This window comes from Scomber japonicus, chromosome 17 (assembly GCF_027409825.1).
Source record: "Scomber japonicus isolate fScoJap1 chromosome 17, fScoJap1.pri, whole genome shotgun sequence".
NCBI lineage: Eukaryota > Metazoa > Chordata > Actinopteri > Scombriformes > Scombridae > Scomber > Scomber japonicus.
The window spans coordinates 26,857,338-26,881,628 of record NC_070594.1 but is presented as its reverse complement, the minus strand read 5'-3'; the positions used below and the strand labels follow the sequence as shown (position 1 = coordinate 26,881,628).

The 24,291-nt window shown below is 41.1% G+C and overlaps 1 protein-coding gene across 3 annotated transcripts; it reads right to left on the bottom strand.

Annotated features, from left to right (window-relative positions):
- Positions 1–2,147: 2,147 nt before the first annotated feature.
- Positions 2,148–24,063, bottom strand: map3k7 (mitogen-activated protein kinase kinase kinase 7). Of its 3 annotated transcripts, none has more exons than XM_053336464.1 (18): positions 23,851–24,063; positions 23,277–23,396; positions 23,049–23,159; positions 22,461–22,526; positions 22,288–22,333; positions 19,671–19,809; positions 17,595–17,723; positions 16,620–16,744; positions 16,117–16,247; positions 15,237–15,318; positions 13,333–13,463; positions 13,092–13,236; positions 12,194–12,274; positions 9,283–9,350; positions 6,954–7,050; positions 6,209–6,270; positions 5,987–6,102; positions 2,148–4,387 (listed from the first exon to the last, which is right to left on the bottom strand). In XM_053336464.1, exons 2-18 carry the CDS (start codon positions 23,367–23,369, stop codon positions 4,207–4,209), a joined length of 1,803 nt encoding a protein of 600 aa, XP_053192439.1. In that variant the 5' UTR covers positions 23,370–23,396; positions 23,851–24,063; the 3' UTR covers positions 2,148–4,206. The 3 variants fall into 3 exon arrangements, with proteins under 3 accessions (XP_053192439.1, XP_053192438.1, XP_053192441.1); XM_053336463.1 differs by having other exon boundaries at positions 23,902–24,063; XM_053336466.1 differs by lacking the exon at positions 23,851–24,063 and having other exon boundaries at positions 23,277–23,830.
- Positions 24,064–24,291: the final 228 nt, after the last annotated feature.

Sequence of the window (24,291 nt, the reverse complement as noted above, 5' to 3'; positions counted from 1 at the left end):
TTTCTTTCCTCTCCTCTTATACCATGAGGTCATATTTGTTTTTTGTTTTTTTCAGGTTATATCTGTGCATGACAGACTTAAATTTATCGCACTAAAATTTGTCCAGTGAATAATATTTATCACCAAACAAAGATTTTGAATCAACTAAAAAGTGTGAATTTCCTGTGTGTGAATCATCTCAATGCTTTTACTGTAATTGATAAGAACATTAATCAGCATTTAATATAGTTTACAATTTCGACTGCTTTAATACTCACATCTTCATGATGAAAAGGGCCACTTGTGTCACTCTCCACTTCATCTCCTCCTCGGCTGACACTGACAGCAGTGCTACTACTGGCAAGAGCGTTTGGCTTGTCCAGTGTTGGGAGGGTTACTTTTAAAATGTATTCCCCTACAGATTACTGATTACATGTCCTAAAATGTAATCTGTAATGTATTCCTTTGGATTACTCAAGTAAAGTAATGTATTCTAAATACTTTTAGATTACTTTTTAGCTCGTCTAGTTGAACGTGTTTATCTGGGACACTGATTTTAGTTAACACTTGCTTTAGAGAACGATCTTATTCCTGTCTTCAGAGAAAAAGTTATGCAAATACACAGAACACAAATGTGGTACGTTTTGTCCTGCAACTGATAATATTTAAAGAAAAATGGCATCCAAGAGTCAACATTCTTCAATGTATTTTACCTTTATTATTTTCTGGAGCTCAGAAATTAGGGAAATTAAAATTAGAATTTTTAATCTTAAATATTGATGAATGAAGAAAAAATTGGGCTCCAGCAGGAGGCTCAAGCCCTCCAGAAAGTAGCGCAGTTGGCTAAATCGGTCACAATAGCACAGTTCAACCACTAGATGGAGACAAAAACCGTGTTTTCGCATTGAGGACTACAAGGCAGTTCTATCTGCAATTCATCCCCCATGCCATGTAAATAAATAGAAACTGGTTTGAATGGACTCAAAATGATCCAGAGACGTTGGAGTAGCTGTTACTAGGAATATTATGGACCAGACACAACTTTTAACCATAACAACAGCGGAGGTATGACATCATTTGTAGTTGTAAATTTACAATGGGAAGTTTGTTTGGATTTTTCTTTGACGGTTTATGCCGTGAGTCACGGTGTCATATGACTATATCCGTGCTTGTTTAACTGAACTGAGATGTTTTTAATTTATAGGGGGCGCTGTTGCCCCCGCCGGTGGAGGTTAATAGTTGCCAGGTTAATTTCTCCGTCGTTACTTGTATTTTGTATTTTAAATACGTAACGCCGGGTACCTAGATTCGGTGTCACTGTGAAAAAGGTCGACACCTTTTGTAGTTTTGATAAAAACGGTTTACTTTCCTCTCACCTTCTCCTCTTCTCCTCCACTGCTTCATTTTTCTCAAAACCGCGCCAAAAAGTTTGTTTTGGTACCGTCTTCCTAAATCAAGCTTGCACATGCGCAGTAACATGGAATAGTCCATTGCATCAGAAGGGAGGGGGGGGGGGCGCAGTCAAACGATCATGATAGATTAAGCATGTTTTTATGTATGTAAGCGCGCAAATTAAGACTAAAACAATAATAATTGTTTTAAATCGATGTAACCTTTATTAATCAGTTTTTTATGAGACGTTTGGGGGCCCCTGGAAATCTCGGGTTAAGTCCTCCTGTGGTAACTAATGTTACAGCCATAGGTTACAGCTGAATCGGCTCTGTGACAAATGACTCAATCCACTGATGAAGACCATGAGATGTGGTTGAAAGCTCTGCCACAATGACTCTTATCCAGTGACTTTGTTGTCAAGGAGCTTTACAATAAACAAGGTGTGGCTGTGGCTCAGGAGGTAGAGCGGTCTCCACCAGTCTGCATGTCCATGTGTCCTTGGGCATTATACTGAACCCCAAATTCCTCCTGGTAGCTGTTCCAATGGTGTGTGAATGGCTGAATGTGACATGTAGTGTAAAAGTACTTTGAGTGGTTGAAAAGACTAGAAAACATTATATAAGTACGGTCCATTTACAAGACATAACAGTAATGTCTCAGTCATTTCACAGGTAAAATGATTAATAGACAGCAGACAGTCACACCCTCAGTGTGTGACTCATGCTGGCTTCATGTTGCAGTAACAATGTGCTCTGGCAGGTCTATCAAGACTCCAGGGACAAATTAAGTTTAATTGAACTTTTGACAAACATTGAAAAGAAGCGTTTAAATCATCAAACATGACAGTCAGAAAAGCAATAACGCCATTCCTGAGTAATACAGCATGTACTGACAGTGATGTTCATATTTCTAGAGATTACTGATTTAATTGCTTGGAAATGTGTTTTAGTTGCTGCACACATGAAGCTATACTAATGAAACTTGCGTGTTTGGTTAGGTAGCAATAAATAATGACACAAAATACTGTCCATGCATCCAATAGAAACACTCACTGCATCTTTTCACTATTCAGTTTATTCATAATGCCTTGCTCACTGTCTTCAACTGTACTTCATTTCCCAACAGCATAGGAAACACTCCAACAGTGTGGTGAGTTTGGTAAATGAATTCTTAGTGAACAGAGAACTCAGGAGAGGAACCGACTGAACCTTCCCCTCCTGTACAGTAACACGTTTTAAAAGTGGGACTTGTCACATCTCTCACTTTTAAAAAAAACAACAAAAAAAACAAAAAACAAACAAAACAGAATTGCTTAAATGAGAGATAAAATTTGTACATGACCAGACAAAAACAAAGTGATTGTGCAAAAATACTTGAGGGATATGAGACCAAGAAGAAAACAAAACAAACGAACAAAAAAAAAAACACCCATCACATCCAATCCTTCTTTTTTTTTTTAGTCATTATTTTGGATGTAAAAGCTTGAGGAGGGGGGAAACATTTACATGATCAGCTTACTGACAAACATCCTTCTCACTCCCGACAGGAAAAGAAGAATCTAACTTCATTCAATGTCCGTTACATTAAAAATATCTCTCTCTTTTTCTTTTTTTTTGTCTTTTTTTTTTGGAAGCTTTTAACCCCGCTAAAATGTCACATAAAACAAAGTCAAGCACTTAAAATGCAGGCAACTTCTAAGGCAACATGTGAACTAAAAACAAACTAGATACTGTATAGAGAGGTATAGGCTCCTCTATTTTATCTGTTACCAGAGAAAATATGTCCTAATGCAAAAATGACACAACAGCTATCATACAGAGTGAACTACTGAATAGAAAAGACAAAAAAAAACATCTACACGCAAAAACAATACTGAAGTCGAAATAAAAAGTTTTTTTTTCTTTTTAGGGAATCCTCTGCTCCTGCTTTTTGCTGTGGAAGCTAGTTGTGTGTGTGTGTGTGTGTGTGTGTCCCGCTCTCCACTCAATACATCAAAACACCTTGAGGAAGTAAACAGGTGTGCTCTCACGCCTAGAAAAAAAAAAGGAGTGAGTGAGTGTCTGTGTGTGTGTGTGTGTATGGAGGGGGGGGGGGGGTTGGAGATAAATACATGATTTCATAGGTGTGTGTGTGTGTGTGTGTGTGTGTGTGTTTTGCATAACAGGGATTCCACACGCACTCACTGTAGTTCAAACGTCCTCATCTGCATATGATTCACACTTTTTGCTCAAGAGCCGTCTTTTGTTTTGTTTTGTTTTTCACATTCTGGAGGCCACTGAGAGGGTGAATCGGTCCGTCAGAGGGGGGGTGGGAGGGGTTGCGCGCACTGACCGGACAGCCCAGAGGTCCTGAGAGCAACGTGTAGAAACACACATAAGCACGACCCACCCTCACCGATCTGCCGTCATGGCGCTCCGCCCACGCGCACGCCGCTGCTGGGGGTCTGCAGGAGGAGGAGGAGAGGTGTGTCCTGTAAGCACAGCGGCGGGGGTCTTTGGGAAGGGTGTGGGTGGTGGAGCATGGGGGCAGTGATTGTTTGGTCTGCAGTCACAGAAAACTCTGTGAAGATGTGCAAATATATGTACAGAGGATGTCATGGAGGAGGGGGGGGGGTGGTCTACAATGCAACATGCAGGACACAGTAGAATGCAGGTCTCTTTACAAAGCTGGAGTCCTTGTGTGTGTGTGTGTGTGTGTGTGTGTGTGTGGATGGAGCAGAGCATGAGAGTGGGTAGTGTTATGTTTATAGTGCAGGTGTGGGGTGGTGGTGGAGGGGGGGTGGAGTGGTAGCAGTTCATGTGTCTGTATATTAGGGGTGGGGGGCGGGGAGTCTGATCAGGACGTGCCCTGTCTCTTCTGTTGCTGGACCCGGATCAGCTCCAGCTGTTTTTTGCACTTCTGGTAGTACGTAGACAGACTCTTGTTCTCCTCCAGCAGCTTCTTGTGCTCCTGCACCAGACGGGACGTGTTCTGCTGGTCCTTCTCGTCTTGGTCCAGTTCGGCGATGAGCTCCTTCCTGCAGAGACAGCGCATGAAGACCAGGTTAACCCTTTGAGCTCTGATGATTTTGCTCTTATAAGAGGCTGATGTGATGCTGTAGTTTGTGCATGTTAGTTGGTTCTACACAGTTAGTTCAACAGTTTCCATTAAAAAAAATCTATTAAGTTTTGTTTTGAGTTTTGTTTTGAAATGATTTGGATAGATTTGCTGCTGATCCATATATCAGACAGATATTATCATGATATTGTCACAAGTGTTTCATAACTACATTTGAGGGACCAAAAATGTGTGTTTATGTATAAATTCTGTACATATAAGATTATCGGCCAATATATGGATATGGGATTTTGTTGTCTTCCTAATATCTGTATGGGCCTCTAGTGCTCAGCTCAGCAGATGTGTGATTGTGAATGGACAGAGTGTCACTGGTGCATTAAGGTGTACTGTATAGGAACATTGTTGCTACATTTAACCCTCCTGTCGTCCTCCCGGGTCAAATTGACCCCGTCTCTTTTGACTCTTCCTTCTTTCCTTCCTTCTTCCCTCTTTCTTTAATTTTTCCTTCGTTCTTCGCCATCTCCCCTCTTTCTTTGCTCCCTCCTCCTTCCATACTTCCTTCCTCCCTCCCTCCTTACTCCTTTCCTTCCTTCCTTCTTATCTTCCTCCCTCCTTACTCCTTTCCTTCCTTCCTCCCTCCCTCCCTCCCTCCCTCCTCCCTCCCTCCCTTCCTTCCTTCCTCCCTCTATTCCTTACTCCTTTCCTTCCTGCCTTCCTTCCTTCCTCCCTTCCTCCCTTCCTTCCTCCCTTCCTTCCTTCCTTCCTTCCTCCCTCCCTCCCTCCCTCCCTCCCTCCTTACTCCTTTCCTTCGTTCTTTGACCTGAGGACAACAGGAGGGTTAAAGCTTTAGTTGAGGATGGATTTTGAACTTGTTTCTCTTTGGGATTCTTTTCTCCACATTAACTTTAGCTGAACTTTAGAAAACAGGTCGACACAGAATGAGGACAAGAGATTAGCCTCCTTCACTTCCACTGAAAATGCTTCATGAGCAGATATTTAAGCAGGAGGAACACTGACACTGTGTCTGCATTGAACAGTACACTTCAGTACAAATCAATACATCTGTCTGCACAGTCAGACTATTTTTAGGCTTCGCGTCTATTTTTCTCCGTTTCAAAGCACGGGTGACCAACGCTCAACGCTGCACCTGAACGCCTCCTGTGTAGACACGCTCCTCTCTCTGTGTGGACTCTGTGTTACAGCCACCAACAACCCTTTCAGTGTACAGGTGGGCATGTGTGCAGTGTATTACATAACTCACACACCACACTTTTTGACATTCTGTCTTGTATCATTTCCTGTTAGTGGAAAAATGAAAATGTGTTGATTTGATTTATTTGTATACTAATTGAAAAAGCAATAAACTAGAATGAGTATTCAAGCCAGACTGGAAAAAAAGTCTATATATTTTCTTCACATGTTGCATAGCTGCATAATGATTCTTCAGAACACTAACACTTTTGGATGTAGTTAATAGACTCATGAGTTCTACATACAACATGTGCTCGGCTTGAAGTCAACACGTGAAAAAGTGGTGAGAGGTGCAGCTTGGACTTACTTCCTCTGGATCAGCAGGGCGATCTCTGTTTGCACTTTCAGGTATTCTTGGGCCATTTTGCAGTGCTGCTCAAACACGGCCATGGACTCTTTGGAGTTGGGACAAGGAGTGAGAGGCTGGAAATAAACATGCACATAGCTGTTAAATCGACTTTTAAGATGACCTGACTCACTGATATTGAACTGAATCATGCAGTGCTTGGCAGCTGATAGGATGGCGTACCTGCAGCTGGTGATCCAGGGTCAGATAAGCCATGGGAATGGAGTTGTCTGAGCCATTGGTGTCTGATGGAAGAGAGAAAGAGCGGGGAGATGTTTTATTTTTTCATCATGACTGTGCAGGAACTCTTGTCAGTTATGTCCTCAGGTTTCAGTATGAGTTACCACAGGTCCTTTCTTCAGGAAAACACCCCTGACCCCCCGCCCCCTCATCAGCACCGTAAATCGTCTACAGTGCAGCCGGACAGATTTACAACATGTGGCCACAATGACACTGATGCTTTTACAGCCGGCGTGTTTAAGCTGTGACTGATAGCTGTGGCCCCATTTCAATCAATCATTCCAGCTGTGAAATACAACCTTCACTTCTCTTTCTTAACTATAACAACTATGAGCCTCAGTAACATTAACCTGACTATCATACAGTATATGTTCATGCTGGTTCAAACACACTGTGGGTGGCTGCTGCAAAGAGCTGTCAATCAAGCTCTGCTGCTAACTAAGCAACTGAAGTGTTGTAAAGAGAGGAGGTCAGTGTGCTTCCATTGTGACCTGTGAGCTTGTTTGTGGTGGATTAAGTACAGAATTTGATACTTTTACAGTAGATGTGAGATTTGAGTTAACTGAACTACAGAAGTGACAGTAATTTCACTGTATTCACACAGCTAGTCTACACTCAAACACTTCTATGATTTGCATCCTGTCAAAAATGTTAGTGAACTGTAAGTGATGCTAATGTAGTGTAGTACCTGAGGGGTCATCAGGGGAGTAGTAGCCTCTGTTGCTTGTCTTATCAGGCATCATCCTCACACTAGGACTGGAGGATCGGCTGCTGTTCCTGCTCCCCTGTGAGACAAAAACAAACACTGTCAGTCATGTAGGACTGTGGGACTTAGAGAACAGGACTGAAAATGAAAAGGCTGCTGTTGACCATACCGTACACAATATCTTCAGTACCAACATTCATTAAACAGGAATCCATTAGAAGACACTATCAATGATTCAAAGTCTGTATTTCTCATTTCTTTAACATTTATTTCACAGTAACTGCCTTAATGATGCCATTTATTGGATTAATTACACCACAGCCACTGAGAATGTTCAACAGGCTGAAAGCTTTAACTTCTACTTCTTCTCTCAGCAGGATGATGTACTGTACAACAGCACTCACATGTTCTTCACTGCTACTGTATGAGCACAGTTTGTTTTCACATTCATCTGCTGAGTTCTCCTTAAATCTCAGTACAGAAGAGTATCTGTAAGTGTGACTAGCCTGGGAAAGAGTGGACTTTTCAGTATGTCCACTGGTTTATGAGTGTGAGATGAGCATAGATTCTTGATGATTTAAAAATGCGGTCAAATGAACAAATGTCTTTTTAAGAACTTTAATGAGGTTATTTAACTTGTTTTGTGGAACTTGTCTGGAGTGGATCTTTACTTTGAAAATGTGTTTGATATTTGGGTGAATTTGTTTGTCCATACTAGCAGAATTCATACATAAAACTGAGAGTGTGCAGGTTTGATGGACAGCTGTAGAGCAAAAGGTAAAAACCAAAATGTGGCTAACCATCTCTGTGTCATCTATTACAATATTGGAACATACAGCTAAATTTCAGTTCAGCCAAATGTAATACAATAAAACCAAATCATGAACAATAGGAATACCACAGGATTATTCAGTATGCAGTTGTATAACAGCACATGCTTATCAATATGCAGTGTTTCACTGTGTCTGTAGTTTCTAGTATGTGAAGCAAACTGTGTAAAAAAAAAAAAAAGAAGACACAAACTGACAGAAAGCAAAAACTCAACGATCAGTCAGCTGTCACACTGCTGACAATGTGGAGGGCAGCACAGCACAAAGTCTCTTAGCAACAGTATTTTTGTACAAAGTCTTTCTGCTGAACTCTGTGTGAACTTTTGACTGCAGAGAGATGAGATGTGGGTTTCCTACTAAACAAATGGAGACAAATGTTTGGGAAAGCGGCAGAAACGCTCTGAGCCAAAGAAGCTTATTTGAAGCTGTGTGTGTGTGTGTGTGTGTGTGTGTGTGTGTGTGTGTGTGAGGAGGGGGTGGTTTCGCAATTGATGTCTCCATCTTCCCAGAGCTGACACATCAAACACGTGTCAATCCATGACATTTTCTCTCCCCGAGGATTTCTCTCTCTTGACAAAGACTATATCTAATCCTTTTGAAAGATGACATCAGTAAAAACATCCATCATCCTCCGCATGAAAAAAAAAAAGGAATGATGAAAGCGGCAACCAAAAAACATCAAGTAGATTAGGAGAGCAGAAATAAACCCGTTTGGTAGAGTTCAACTTTTTTATCTACAGTTATTAAAACATAAAGTGATCTGTAACTGATTAGGTGAAGCTAATCTAGATTACAGTTAGCATTTCAGGTAAACAACAGGTAGCTTTAGATCAAAGCTATTTATTAACTTCCATGTTAACTGGAATCAAAAGTCCAGTCAAATACCTCTGTAGTCAGAAATAACTGTCATTTTCTCATTTATTTACTTTTTTTTAAATAATTGAAAGGAAGAATAATGTCTTTGGCTCTGAGGCTCTGAGTGGGCGGGCTGTTTGTGATTGACAGCTGAGTGGGCTGGGTTGAAATTTGAAGCTAAATTTCTAAGTTACTAGCTAGTTAAAGGACAGGTTCACAGTTTTTCCCATCTTAAAGCAACAGCCAGAAGCCCACATGAACATTCAGTGTGTTCACTGTGTAATCATTCCTCCTGTTCATACTGACTATTAAAAGATCTCCTTCAAATGTGCTTTCAATGGAAGAGATGGTCTGTGCTGCTCTGTGATTTAAATAAATGACTCCATCACTTCCATTGTAAGTGCATTATGAATGGATCTTCTAATGGTCAGTATGAACTGTAGGAATTATTACAGCAAGAACAGGTTTCAGTGTTCATTTGGACTCTAGACTGCTGTTTTAAGATCCAAAGACCTGAAAAATTGTGACCATATCCTTTAAATTGCTTTGTAGCAACATTATGCTGGCAACAAAACCAAAAACACAAAAAACAACACATTCATATGTTGTCTATGATTGTTTCTTACCTGGCTGGACTCTGTGCCGATGCCCGGCAGATCCTGCACGGACCGACGTCTCTGAGGCTCGCATGTGGCTGCGGACAGGATGGAGGGACAAGGAGCACAGAGAAGAAAGAATGAGCCAAAAGAGTTTGCAGTTAGTGATGGTGGCAGTGGTAGTGGTAGTAGTGGTGGTGGTAGAGGGGGTAGGATCGGAGCCCGTGTTCACTTGTCGCTAGAGGGGGTGGGGGGGGGGGGGGGGCATCCAGACCCAACAGAGACAGCTGCACTGATTGGACCCTCTAACGTCCCGGGCCTGTCAGACATGTGCTGTGCAACGTGACCGCGGCGCTGACAGTGCACAACAAAAACATATACGCATACATCACAGCTAGACCGAACCTATCCGCATCGACAGCTGAGCCTGAGCATGTGACGGGTTAGCGTTGACTCGCCGCTTTGGTTTGATAGGCGGGCGAGGGCGCCGGGAAGTGTTTTTTTTTTTTGGGGGGGGGGGGGGGGGGGGGGGTCATGGGAGCTGGCAGTTGCTGTCCTTCCTAAGTCACTCATTCATTTGCTGCTCAGGTACACAGCAGGTATTAAAACACTCTCTCTTGATCTATCTGCTTTGAGAAGAACTGGAAGAGAGTCGCATAAAGTCTTTAATTTCCTCCAGTTTTTCCTTTTTTAACCATTTCCACTAAAGCATATGAATGAGTGTACCTGTAAGGACTAATACTATCATAATAGGGGAAGTACAGCAGATTCATGTCTTCTCATGTGAGCATTTACTAGTATGTCATCACAGGATTTGAAAGATATATTAGTGTTTAACATGAAACACTCTTGATTGTGGTTCATTAATATGACTGCTGACAGCACTGTGTCACTCTCACACACACAACGTATCATTGCTGTTGAGTGAAAACCTGATGATTTGCTGTATTTTCAGCCTGTAATTCCCAGGGTGTCACATATCAGCAATATACACAACTAGTTCATATGTATTGGGACTGAATGAGGTTTATTCCACACAACTCTACACACGTCTGGTTTTTACTGTTCTAGATGGACTATAAACTCTGTCTATGGCACACCAGAGACACAACACTCTAATAACATACTTTCACTTTCTGTATGTTATTGTTATATACTGAGTAGAATATACTGCTGCAACCATGAACTGAACTTTTGAGTTTGCATATTTAGATGCCAATTCTTTTCTGTCCGTCAGCATTTTTCAGCTGTTTCAATGATGACATGGATGTAATGATACCTGGATTCATTGTGAACTGTTGATATTGTTTGTCTCTTAGTCTGATCAGCTCATGGATGTAACAGTATACACTCACTACTGTATATTCATTTACAGTCACTGCTGTCTGTATTGAGAACATTACAGTTTCCCAATAAGTTACAGTGACACAGGAGCAGAAGAGGAAGTAGTGGAACAGACTAGAACTATAGCTGTCTCTGGTTCATTATGTACAAGCTGCAGTTCAGGAGTTAGCCAGTGTCCTTGCAGCTCTCATCACCTGTGGACGGACATGCAGGACTACAGAGAGCTTTGTGATTGTAACCTGAGAGACTAAAATGATATTTGGTTTCAGTTACATACTTGAATTGATATCAATCATTAATGAGGTGGGAAAAAAGTGAGTTTTAACTGAGAATGAGCACCAAAGCTCGATTTAACTTCATTACAGACATGCTGCACTTGTCTTAATGGACTCAATTATTTTATATTTGAGTAAATGCAAATATAAAGACGGTGCATTAGTGATATACAAGCCTTGTTTTTATGGCCAACATTAGAGTGCTGTCATTTAAGATTCAGGTCAGATGAGCAGAGATGAGATTAATTTATATTTTTCAAAATAAAAGTCAGAACATGTCACCTTTAGCATTTCTTTTGTTTCATCAGATGTACTGAAAACATACTGTACCAGAGTTTTCTATATACTGTCATGCCCTGACTCATTGGCCACCAAGGACTTGTATGCTTGTGGGAAACTATTGATGTGCAGGTGTGCACATGCGATGACGAGCGCCCTACCTTTAATAACATGCAGCAGCTGACTCCCTGAGTCACTGGATTAAATTAGCCACTCATTCAGCAAGGCTCCAAAATAGAAGCCCCTTTTTATTCTTTTTTTTTTTTTTTTTACTGACATCCAGAGCTGTCCCCATTCCTTTCATCCGTATCTCTGCTTGGAATAATAGCTCTGACCCTCAATGTGAAAGAAATTAATCAAAATGACTTTTTCAAAGTTAATGGATGTAAAGAGAGCAAGAGAGAGAGCAAGAGGGAGGGAAAAAAAAAAATTAGCCATGCTTTTCCGTCTGTGTCCTCTATGGTGTTGAAAGACAAGGACGAGCTGTAATGCAAGAGCGCTGATGCACTGATTTACTCCTGCTACCCATGATCTGCTGCAGCCAAGCCAGAGAGATGACAGAGAGGACAGGCCCATGAGTTAGGAATCTTAGCTCATCTGCATCCACTTGATTGGGTTTCCTCCAGTCAGCAAAAAAACAAAGAAAGTGTTGATGGGAAGACTTCATCAACCTCTGGGATAGATTGATTTATTAGAACTATTGTTTTTTTTGGGGGGGGGGGGGGGTGTAAAATGTGTCTGCAGATGAGAAGAAGAGAAGACTCATGTTCTGTTTCTGTTGACTAAACAAAAATCACAAAAGACAAAAGGGGGACATGAGGCCACTCTGATGTGTGTCACTCCAGGACCGAATCAATGATTAGATTTTTCTGCCCTTTCAAAGAACTTAACATGTTGTGATTCTATGTTTGGTATCATACAGGAGTGACACTCATGAGAAGGCCAGCGTCAAGAGCAGAGCAGAGCGGAGCGGTAGCAACCCCACGGCCTCGGCCAAGCCAGCTGTACCCGATCACCAGGGTAGCCCGGTGGTCCAGTGATACCTGTGACGACGATCTTGGGGACATCCAGAATGGTGCCGAATGATGCGGTTTTACGGTGGCCTCGTTTATACTGCGGACGTGCTGCGAAAACACACACACACATACAGCTGCGGACACAACAAGCATGCGGACTCAAGACTTGCGGAGGGAGGAGGGGGGGGGGGGCCCACAGCTGGAACTGGAAATGTAGGCCACACAACGTGCATACTGAGCATACAGTGGGCTACATGCAAGGGCGGCATGCATACCCCCCCCTGTCCATTCCAGACGCTGCAGAGTGGTAACCGTAGCTACCGCATGACATTTCTCAGCACAAACAAACAAACAGCAGGCGTCCAACAACAAGGCAATCTAAGGACAGAGGGTGCTGATGCAACTCTATATTCATTCACTCTTATATTCATTAACATGAAAATATTAAAAAATACATACAGTCTGTGCTCAAATTTAATTCAATCATACTGAAATTGAAATCTAAACTACATATGAGAGCTCCTCAGGGTTTAATTTTTGGTGAGTGTGCTCCTTTGTGTCAATCCTTTTGAAGGAGGGGAGATGGTGTGTTTCGGGGGGGTACATGGTTACACTCATATATGAAGAATCAATCCACCTAAAAGTGATGAAAGCACATGAAAGACATCCTGACTCTGTGGTGGCAGGAGAGCGGCTTCTTGTCGATTCAGGAAAGGCTTCATTCCACTCCAAAGACTCACCTCAGTAACTGATAATAATGCTGCATGCCTTTTTTTTTGTGTGCAATTATTTTCTCCAAAAATTTAACAAAAACAAAAAAAAAAAAAACTTTAAAAATTATAAAAAATCATGCCAATGTTCTCTATATGCTCTTCTTCCTGCTTTTCCATGATTTGCTCGATGCTGTGCAGTATTCTGACATTACCTGAAGGTGCAAATGGCATCTTGGGCTCCAGCTCTGACAGGTCAGCGCTCATTCTTTTGCTGTCTGAGGAAGCCAGACACTGTGTCCGTGAAGGCAGACTCTCCACGCTGCCCCCTCTGGACAGAGGCAGAGTTCTTGGGTCTCCCTGAAACAACACATCAGCAAAAGACTTTCACTACAAACTCTTCTCTGAATTCGTCTATTATTTATTGTAAAGAGAGCAAAGTTTGAACTGGTTTGCCTTTGGCTTGAAGTGAGGTGCGAACTGAGGCGTAATCTTGATAGTGTCATTGCTCCCTTGAGAATCGCTGTGTTCCATGTTTGCGTCGCTTTTGTTGCTTGTGCTGGTGCCGGTGTAGTCCACGTATGAACCTGTTATTCCCCAACACAAAGAACAGGAGGCATGTTTCATAGTGGTTATACTTTGTCAACTGTGGTGCACGATTTTGCCTTTATTAGACATCACATTGTTAAAAAAATCCATTTTAATAAGACAAAAATGCTATGGAGTTAATGTTACTGAGAAGTCTGATGTTTTATTTCTGTTCATAAACAGCAGCAGGATTTTCAGTCACTTGGGTAATAAATGAGTTGTAACTAAGTAGTGAACCTTATAAAATATGTCACCTACAGTACAATAAAAAAGATAAAACTCTCCTGAAGTGATTCCTTATCAGTGTTTCTACTCACTGTATGGACAGGTGCAAGTAGAGGTCAACAGATTCATTGGTTTGGTTGAATAATCGGGGCTGATCACAAACTATTGGCATTGGTGGAATATGGCTCTGATAGTGGCTGACGTGGGGTCAGTCATCAGCTTTTTGCATGCAGGCTCCATATATGAAGTCAAAGTAATCAGAGATTTCGCTACCACTGTTATTTCACAGAGACTAAGCCGAATAAAAAGAATAAAAGACTATAGTGAGAGTCTCTACTACTGTCATGCTGCTTCTCTGTCCTCTGCTGTGTTCCACTGAGAGTGGGGCTCAATTTGAAGACTGACAGGTAAAGAGCCAATAAGTACTTTATCAAACTGCATGTTCAACAAGCATGAACAGTGATAATTCCACATGCTCTGTCTCATAGTCTCTCAGTATGTTTTACAAAGTGCGCTGGTTAAGCTAAAAGTGAATTGTTGCAAGCTGTACGTACGTAGTCTGTGACTCACTGTTTATTTTAGTTTGTCATCAATCTTAAGAGTTGGCAAATTCTTATGAACTTAGTTATAGGCTGAGACAGCAGCCCCCCCCCCCCTCCTCTCCACCAGCAGTACCCATAGGCAGTGAATCACAGCATGATGACTGATAGTAACTGATGTCTGTGTTCTTCATTATTCTAAACTTCACTCAGCATTTTGATGTGTGGAATAAATGTGTTCTACTGACATTTGTTTCCAGTGAGACATTACTGAGTTTATATGTGACTTTGCTGTTTTAAACATTACTGTTGCTGCAATAGAAATAATATTTATCTGTACTTAAAATATCTCTAGTAAACTTGTTCTGAACTGATAAGAGTACTGATAAATAACCAGGCTGATTGAGATAAAGACATGTACTGTGATTTGAACTCATGAGAAAGCCTTGTTTAAGTAGTGTTATTCAGTGATTATTATTATTATTTATGGCACACAGTGAGATCACTCACAAGAACATGAAGGATTACTTCACCCCCCCCCCTCTATTAAAGTGCAACATGAATCATTCATGTAGATTTTTTAGGTATTTATTACTTTGACTTTCATGTTCAGAGATCCAGATGTTTAGGTCATTTAGGTATGTATTGCTTTGGCTTATATGTTCAGTTCAACAGTTATCCAGGGTTGTGTACCCTATTTTTTAGCGGTGGAGGGGTAGGGGGTTGGGGAGGGTGATATTGATCAATTAATTGGCTATGTGCTTTTCCTGCTCTAAAATATCCTTATTAAATTGGCTTTTAAAAAATGTGTACTATCAGTCTACCTCTAATTGTAACTGCGGATAAAGTGACCTGAAGATGTCAATGAAAATAAAACCCTAACCCTTCATGCCTTCCATCATCTATACCTACACATATAGATCAATACATAAACTAATGAAACATCCTACATCATTCTGTGATGGGTAACAGTCACTATACTTGGACTACTGCTGGTGACTCTTGTACCTGTACTTGTTGCAGAGTTGCTCTGTCCCTCATCTGAATACTGGTATGGATATTGTAGCGGTTCATCAGATCCTGGAAAGTACTGGAAACACAAATCAGAAGGAAGGATTATTCATTAGTGTGGTTAATTCCATATGATTACTAAACATATCTTCAATTCAGCATCAGTCATATATCAGTCGTACTAACATATCCTGAACTAAAATACATCAAAGAAATACATGTGAAACACTGGCAAGCAGCTTGAAAGAGCAGTCATGACATCAGTCTTCTAAAAGATCTGTAGCTGTTGCTTATTGTGTGTAATAGCCTGAGATCATTACTGTGTGTTATTTGGAGTGTTGTAAGTGAAACATGGCAACCACATGATTTACCCCTGCAGTAATATTACACTACAAAATATTTGTTTTTTGTACTTCTTCTAGCTGTTCATTATTATTCGTGACAAATGAGGTCTACTTCCAGTCTGGACAAATAATACTCCATATAGTGTTGATGATGTCTAATCAATGAGTAAGCTATCAGTCAGACTGTGTTTCTTCCTGTGTTCACTTCTAATGAAACAATGTGACCAGAAACAAACCAGAAGTGAAAGGCAACAATGAACATGAACAAAGTGTTCTCTTGTTGTTTCAGTCTGCCATGTCTCAGTCTTTGTTGTAAAGCAAAGTGATGTGGAAGTCAGGCTGCTAGAACATCTGTAACATGTGTGTGTAAGCTGATGCAAGTCGTGTATGACAAACATTCCTGCGGAGCCGCTCCATCCACGTTACATTGTGCTCTCCATGAGTGAGCTACTCTGTCAGGTTTACTGATTCACTCACTCCGGTTTAATAAAAGCTCTGTAGAGATGGTGAGGCAGCGTGTGAGGACGGATTACCCTCATTAGATGAGTCATGATCTTCACTATCTCCTCCATGGAAGGCCGCTGAGAGGGGTCTTTAGACCAGCAGCGAGTCATCAGGCTCTCAATGGGCTTGGGTAAATTCTTGATTAAAGGCGGCCTTGTGCCTGAATAGTAAAAAAAAACAAATAAAAGTGATTGTTCGCATGCAGTCAGAGCAACAAATAACTTCTGGCGAGTGAAGAGATACTGTAAATTTATGCTAAACCCCACTTCAGCCAGTAATGACTCAGGCAGGCAGATTCAGGGTTTGAAAAATATGAAATGTGTCTCAGGGTATTATTAGCAGCACATTGGTATTCTCCTCCACCTGCCTCTGAATTAGAATTAACTGCAGGGGGAGTGCTGCACAGGTGGACGCTCTCTTCTTAATTTTCCAGTCTCCCTGGCGAGCCTGGATGTGCAGGAACGTTTTGTGTAGACTGACAGCCAGACATGTTGCATCCCTGAACCCCGACCTCCCCTTTTCTGTGACTCACCGTTGTGCACGGCCCACATGATGCGGAAAGCCGGTCCTCCGATTTCATCAAAGGGCTTCCTGCGCGTGATCACCTCCCAGAGAATGATCCCCCAGCTGAACACGTCGCACTTCTCGCTGTAATTGCTGCCTGCGAAGTACAGAAGGAAAAACCGGCAGCAACACTTAGGTCCTCTTTCAAACACAAGAAAAAAAAAAAAAAAAAAAGAGGCTCCGGTTTGACATCGCCGGCTGACTGATAAAAGTAACTCCCTGTGGCACATTTGAGATGAGAGCGAGGATGTGCATGGGAAAGCACCAGAGCTTTTTTATCTCCTTTCTGCTTGCAGAAGGGAGGTGGATGGAAATAAGAGAGGAGTGATTTTAACCGAGCAACGGCTCCTCTGTTGCTTAATTACCAGACCTATTACGGCGGAGTGAAAGTGCACATCACCTATTTTAAAAAGTTGCTGCTGTGAGGCGTTCTGATCACGTTTCACACTCGATTCTAACGAGTTGCAGAGAGTTCAGTGAGAGGGTGAAAGTGACTTAGTTGTCTCCAAAAACAAGATAATGACTAAAGCTTAATCCCTCTCTCCTCCTGCCCCCCCCCCCCCCCCCCCCCCTCCACATCCTCCTCCTCCCATCGCTAAGAGCATGGCTCATCATGTAGAAATATATTAGACTACTGGCTGAATGTGATCACATGTTCTACAGCAGCATCTCCCGGGGGAAATAAAGCCACCACTTCTCACTAGTGTCATCAATAAAAGCGGGAAAGTGAGGCGGCCCGTGATGAATCAAGAATTAAAGCCTGGATGCTCGGGGGGGGGGGGGGGGGGGGGCTGAGAGGATGTAACGGGAGAGATGTTTTCAATGTGAGAATGGTGAAAGAAATTGGTTTTAAAAAAGCAGCAATTGGATATATATCACACAAAAAGTGAGGGGCAAGGTATCCACACAGCATTTCAAATAGTTGGAATGCCACAATTCATACTTGCCTTCAAATACCTCTGGGGCCATCCATGCTGCACTTCCTTTGTTGTTGGTCATGTGGGTCTGAATATCACATGCTGTTCCAAAGTCACATATCTTGAGCACAGTGCCTCCCGCCACTAGAAGAAGACTGAAAAGAGAGAGAAAGCACAAAAACACACGTTAGAAGCCCCACACACACTCTCACACACACTCTCACACACACTTTCAACATTAAAAAGGAAAAAACTGGTTTGTGGAGTAAAAGATGATATTGTTAACAGTTACAGGTGCACCGTGGCTCCTCATGTGATCAATAACTGTGAACAATTCAGCCAAAAAGTGATTGTTCTTTCAGATTATTTCATGAATTCGTGAGTCAAGAAAAGGTGAAAATATTGAGCATGTCATAAAAAACAAAAGCTATAAAAATATACCACTACTACTAACTGAGATGTTTAATAAATGTAAGTTGATGATGTATTTATAGCATCACATGATCATCTACAACAGCTTATGTGCTTTAAACTGAACAATATATCAAAAGAAACTCTAGGAAGGAACATTAAATGGAGTTTATAAATACAGTGGAGCACAATAAACCAGAGTTCACTATTTGTCACAATGCATGACCTATTTATTCCTAGAAACTCCACAACAGTTATCTAGGAAACAGACCAGCTGATCATTCCCTGAGAGTCCTGCCAGCAGCTTTCTTTCCATCACAGTGTGGCAAACAACCTCTGGGGTCTAAACATCCAGCAGTGTTACCGTGGAGCTTCACACTGAAATAACAGTCAAAACTAATATGGAACATGTTGCTTTCAGATGCTGCTGCAACTGTTAAATAGTATCCAGGAGGGCTAATTTTAGCAGTTTATAATACTGTGTTCATACATTTAGGATAGTATGAGGTAGGATTTTACATCTGAGGTAAAGTAATGGCAGGAATAAATTCAAGTTGAAAAGTAATCCAACTGTGTTGAAACACTGACTGAATGAAAGGCTTTTCTCTGATCTGAAACCAGCTTAAAAGCTCATTTGTCAAAATAAACATCAGACAAACAGGACAAAAAGGTTTGCGGAGCAGGATGGAATCTGCTCATCTGAGACAGTTGTCTGATGAATTCTGGTTCTGATCTGCTGAACTCTTTTACGTAACCTACTTTCTCCAGTCTTTCATGGTTTTGCATGTTCTTTAAGCATGCTACTGATAAATGTATAAATATAATAGCAATTTAAGTAATGGCTTGAATGGAGAAAGAAGCACTACAGGGAGTGGAGGTGCAGAAACACAGTGCTGTGATATTACATAAAAACACACCCCTACAACAAAGGAAAAGTGGTAGCTCCCAGTCTTAAACACATTAAGACATTTGATATTTACATGTAAACATGCTTTTACCATCAGAAGATTCACATTTTAACCTGAGGCAATTACTTGCTGTTCATTTTAACACACTACACTACATTTTGCAGTACTGTGTTGACTTATAGACACAGTTTACACCTGACATTAACAAAAGAATAAAGAACAATAAATAACAAGTAAGTACACAAACAATAAAACAAACAATAGTAGCAAAAATAGTAACATTATGTCCAAATGTAATATTGGTGTTGAATGATAATATACCTGAGTTGATGTGTCCTAAGTCAGGACGACACAGGAAAATACTTCATTAATGTTTTGGTAAACAGTTGAAGTATATATATTCCTGTAACATTTTTATTAGCTCTTCGCTCTTAAGCTCTAAAAGTAAATGTGGTGCTGACTGTGGTAATAACTCCTCGTGGAAGTGATGTAGACAGCAGGAGAATCTGGACACAAGCTGGAGATGCATCCTAGAGACAGGTGTAAACAGCTGTGGATCTGCTGTCCACACACATGTTAATGCCAGGTGTTTAAACAGAGCCATAGAAAGCTGAACACATCTGGCTCCAAACATCAGATTACCTGGACTAAATTAAGTGTGGTGTGGTGTTTTTTTTTTTAATTATTGAACAAGAATGAAATGAAACAAAAAGGAAGCCACAAGGCACTTTGGCTCAGTGAGACAGGAGACGAGAGAGTGTGAGAGGTGAAGGAGGAGCATACTTGGGTGGCTTGAGGTCCCTGTGAATGAGAGCCTTTGGTTTCATGCCATGGAGATAGGCCACGCCCTGGGAACACTGAAAACACCAGCTCATGGCATGGGAAGCAGTGTAATAGGGGAGGGGTTCAGCACCATGCAGCACTGTGGACAAGAGAACACAGTCACCACCACCACCGACACACAAGAAAACCTCCAGAGGGAAAAAAAAAAAAAACTGAGCAGGCGGCTGGGCCCTGTAGTGTTTTAACACATCGTCAAACACACACACACACACAATAACACCCCCACACACACACACCCACACACACACACAGGTTTGATATAGCTCCAATAATAATTTAATTCCAGATGGGAACACTGAGAATACACTGCTCTCAACTCAACTGAATGACATCAAAGTTTGTGGAAACACACTGGAGCTCCTGAGAACAAACTTTGATAGAGATTCAGTGTGAAGCACAGCAGGAAGTCCCTCATTACAGGATTCACATCCCAGTAATAATCAAAGCTGTCAGTCATAAAAAAAAAAGAAGTTGGGAATAGGACCTGCTTGAATCAGGGATATGTTGGGAAAACAAAGATTTATTATAACAAAGGGCTTATTAGAAGTTTGAAACATGAAATACCTGCATTGTTTCTTTTAGAGTTAAAAAAAGCCTCGACCTGCATGTGTGAATTTTGATATGAAGGCACAGTTTTGGTCATTAATGTAGAGTATTTTATTTACTTACTGTTGCTTTTTAAAATTGTTTCTTGTTTTCTTATGTATTTATTTTGAAGAGTTTCAGTTTATAGCCTATAGTCTGATTCTACATGACATGAAATGGAGCACTGGCTACTGTCATCATCCCTCTCATCCTTATCTTCATGTGTTTGAACATGAGTTTGTAGTCAGTGTTTTTTATAGTAACCTGTGTGTTTTATATTCTATGAGCTGCTGCAGTCTTGCAGTCTTACAGTTATATGTCGTGACTAAAGTAATTGTAATCTGCGGTCTGCGGAGCAGTCTGATGATCAGACGGGTTGTAAACAAGCTGGTAGTTTATCCAGATTATCTTAACCACTTTATCTGAAGGTGTAAATCAAAGTCAGCACTCCTCACATGTCACTATGAACCCTTCACTTCACAGCAACATTGTGTACAAATATTAAATTATTGGATAATTTTTTGAATGTTCATATTTATTTCCTGTTCCAAAAAGGTTTCTGTAACTTCTGGATTTGTTTATAACCTGTGTGTATTTAACTAAATTAGAGATGATTAATTAGAGAGCATTATTAAGTACACTTGTACAACCTAATGCAAGCCTCCATTACTGCCCTGCAATAAATCTGACTTTTATGAAGGTTATAATCTCACATTTTTGATTCCAAGAGATGTTCTTTCAACTATGTAGCAAGTTTGAGACTATGGTTTATTTCTCATATGCAACTGGCAGAAGAGTCTTTTCACATCAAGTCACTGTCTCTGGGTATCGTCATTCAATATCTTTAAGGTATCGACTGAAATAAATTGATACCAAGTAGTAATAAAATATCTCCCTTCAAACGATACCTGCAATCCATCCTAGAATATATGACTATTTGTATGGAATAGCTCACAGCCAATCAATGCAAGTGTTCTATGATTAATAAATAATAACATAAACACCTTCAAAATGCATTTGTCTAAAAATCTGATCATGTCGATGTGGAGGAGTGGTGGCATTTTATGCAATTTAATGCTTCTATTCACATGATGGGTATCAATGAAGTACTCAGTTTTTAAATAAGACCCAGGCCTAGTTGTGAGGTGATGCTACACTAGCACACTAAATGCAGGTTCCTGTCAAAACTGGCACGTATGTTTAATAAGGCATAACAGAATTGCTGCATGTAGTTGTCTCTTAGTCCTCAGTGTTTTTCAGGTGTGTTTGGATATCAGATGCAGGGTAAAACAAGTCTGCACTTCATGTCACTGTGCAGGCTCTTACAGCTTAAATACACCAGACAGTGACACGGAGCATCACGTAGGCGGAGAGGAGTCGTTTTCTACCTGCTACACCAACTCTGACTCCATCACTGCATGCATGCTGAGTGTTTACCACGTGACAATGCAGTTGCTTATGCAAGGCTGTATTAACTGCTACTGAATTTATACCATGCTGCATTGCATTGCCTCTGTTACTATGAGGTATTTATTTAATGTTCTTCTTCCTGTTGTAGGGCTGCATATTTGTGAATAGAGAAAAAAAACGACCCATGCAAAAATACACATGAGCTGCGCCGTGTGTGGTTTCTGTGGTCTTCCTCGCAGCTTTGCTTGATTATAATGGCTATGCTCTGCTGTGGCCACGCTGCTACAGACGTGTCGCGCCACGTCTGTGCCTGGTGTATTTCGGCCCTCTGTGTGTGTGTGTGTGTGTGTGTGTGTGTGTGTGTGTGTGTGTGTGTGGGGGGTTATAAAGGAACTGGACAAATGACTGAACATGCAAACAGTGGGAGGGTGGGTCAACTGAACAGGGCTGCTTCTCATGTCTGTGCAAGGCTGTGTCCATTTCACAAGTAGCAAAAAGTGGAACAAATGCCGTATCTGGTCATACTGGTATTGTTCTCTCTAGTTCAACATGTTATGCTCACCATTGTACAGCGACCCTCCTTCAGCATATTCCATCACAAGGCAGACCTGAGGTGGCAAAGAAAACTTTCAGAAACTCTCAGATTCAACCTACTAGTGCATCATCAATGGGGCTTTGTACTTAGTGCAGCATATTAAGAGAATTGTTGCAGTGATAGAATTATGATTCACTTACTGGATTATTGCAAGAGCCATACAACTTCACAATGTTGGGGTGATTCACACGTGAAAGCTGCCGAAGCTGCAGACAAAGGGGAATAATTACTCACTACTCCACCTCCATTCATGCTGTTCAACACCTTCAAAGTATACACATTTCTCATCTAGCCTCTCATTGTGTGTGTGTGATATTTATGGAATGGAAAACAGGTGAAATAAGTGAACCTCTGATATCAAATCAAGGTTCCCACACATTTTTACCAATGAATCTTCAAAACTTTTCTATAACTATTCCATAATATTTTACCCCAGATCACATATTAGAAGATATTAAAAATCTTAATATAGAAATTGATGATTTGTATACTCATATTAAATAAATCTACTGATTTTCGATATGGCAAAAGTAAGGGGTATCTAAAAACTTTTCCAAAACATTCACCTAATTCCAAACCTTTTCCAGGCCTGGAAAACTGTTTTTCTAATCTCATAACTTTCCAAGGAATGTCATGACCGTGGGAACCCTGTCAAATCTGGTCTGAAAATATGTCAACAACAGCAGTAAGATAAACTAACACTCTGTTTATGAAGATGGCAACAATACCTCAACAATAAAGGCTTTCCTTTCTGATTCACTCTCAATGGTCTTGATTGCAACATCTTTGCCTTTCCACTTGGCTTTGCAGACCACCCCAAAAGCTCCTCTCCCCACCACCTGAAAAATGGGACAGTTGACAAGAGGTATCAGCTTCTCAACCTGTTTTGAACTGTGGTCGACAGCATTCAGTGAGACATGTCAGTGCCAGCAGGCATAAAAAACAAATACACCCACCTCCTCAACTTCAATATCCTCATAGTTAATTTCTTCAAATGGATATCCAGGAGGTGTTTCAAGCATTTCGGCAGATGGTAACGTCAGAGACATTACTGGCCCAAGTCAGCTAGTAACTTACTGAAGGCATAACATGCAAATGACAGACAAAAAGAGTGTTAAATACTGCTTCACGACAGCTATCACGCTCTCTAACTAACATGTCGTTAATCGGTAACATCGCTAAGCAACGTAAGTAATACGTTGGCTGCTTAATAAATAGCAACACAAGCTGTCAAACACAGCAGAATGACATAACGTTAGCCTCCAGTCGGCTACCTGTGATGCGCTGGTAAACCGCGTAGCTTAACTAGCTGAGCTAACCGTAGCTGTTCATGAAACTGTCACAGAAAGTCAAGAGTATTGAAAGGTAGCTTGCGGCATACGAAAAGCAAGGTTACACACTTACAGTAACATAACCATATCACAGCCGCAAGTTAAAAAAACAAGCTTTTCGTGGCCTACAGTAGGCTATATTAGCTGGCCTGGGTGCTAACGCTAGCTACCGGGGACTTATTAGCTTCAACAACTCAACCCCTTCGCAGTTGACTTGTCACCAGCGCCGGCTCTCTGGACATTGGGATACCTTCTGTTATTCATGTGCGAAGAAATCGAAGAATAAAGTCCATTATTCAAACTAGTCTTTCTCTATCCACCCGACAGACCAAACATAACTTTTTTCACAACTCGTCTAGCAGGCTTTGCTAGGAGTGTATTTTTATTCTTCGCAGGAGCAGCTCCATCAGGAAGTGTGTGCGCACTGCAATTGTGTCCGCTACACACCGAGCAGCAGCTTTCCTCATATTTTCACTAAGGAGGGAAAAAAAGGCTAATTAAAGTAACTGTGTTAGAGATGAACCGAGTAGTTGATTAATCAGTAGGTCGATCGACAGAATAATAATCTGCATATGTTTAGATCATTAATTAATGTTTTGTGATAATGCATATAATGTTACTTAATGAGTGAATTTGATTT

Bases quoted from the DNA above. Each gene is read 5' to 3' on its own strand.
- map3k7 (XM_053336464.1), bottom strand. From the start codon at position 23,369: ATGTCTCTGACGTTACCATCTGCCGAAATGCTTGAAACACCTCCTGGA. The intron at 16,745-17,594 runs GTATGAATTGTG...CTTCGCAGGCAG, and splicing joins CCAGAGGTATTTGAAGGCAA to CAATTACAGCGAGAAGTGCG. The intron at 7,051-9,282 runs GTAAGAAACAAT...TTTGTCTCACAG, and splicing joins TCGGCACAGAGTCCAGCCAG to GGGAGCAGGAACAGCAGCCG.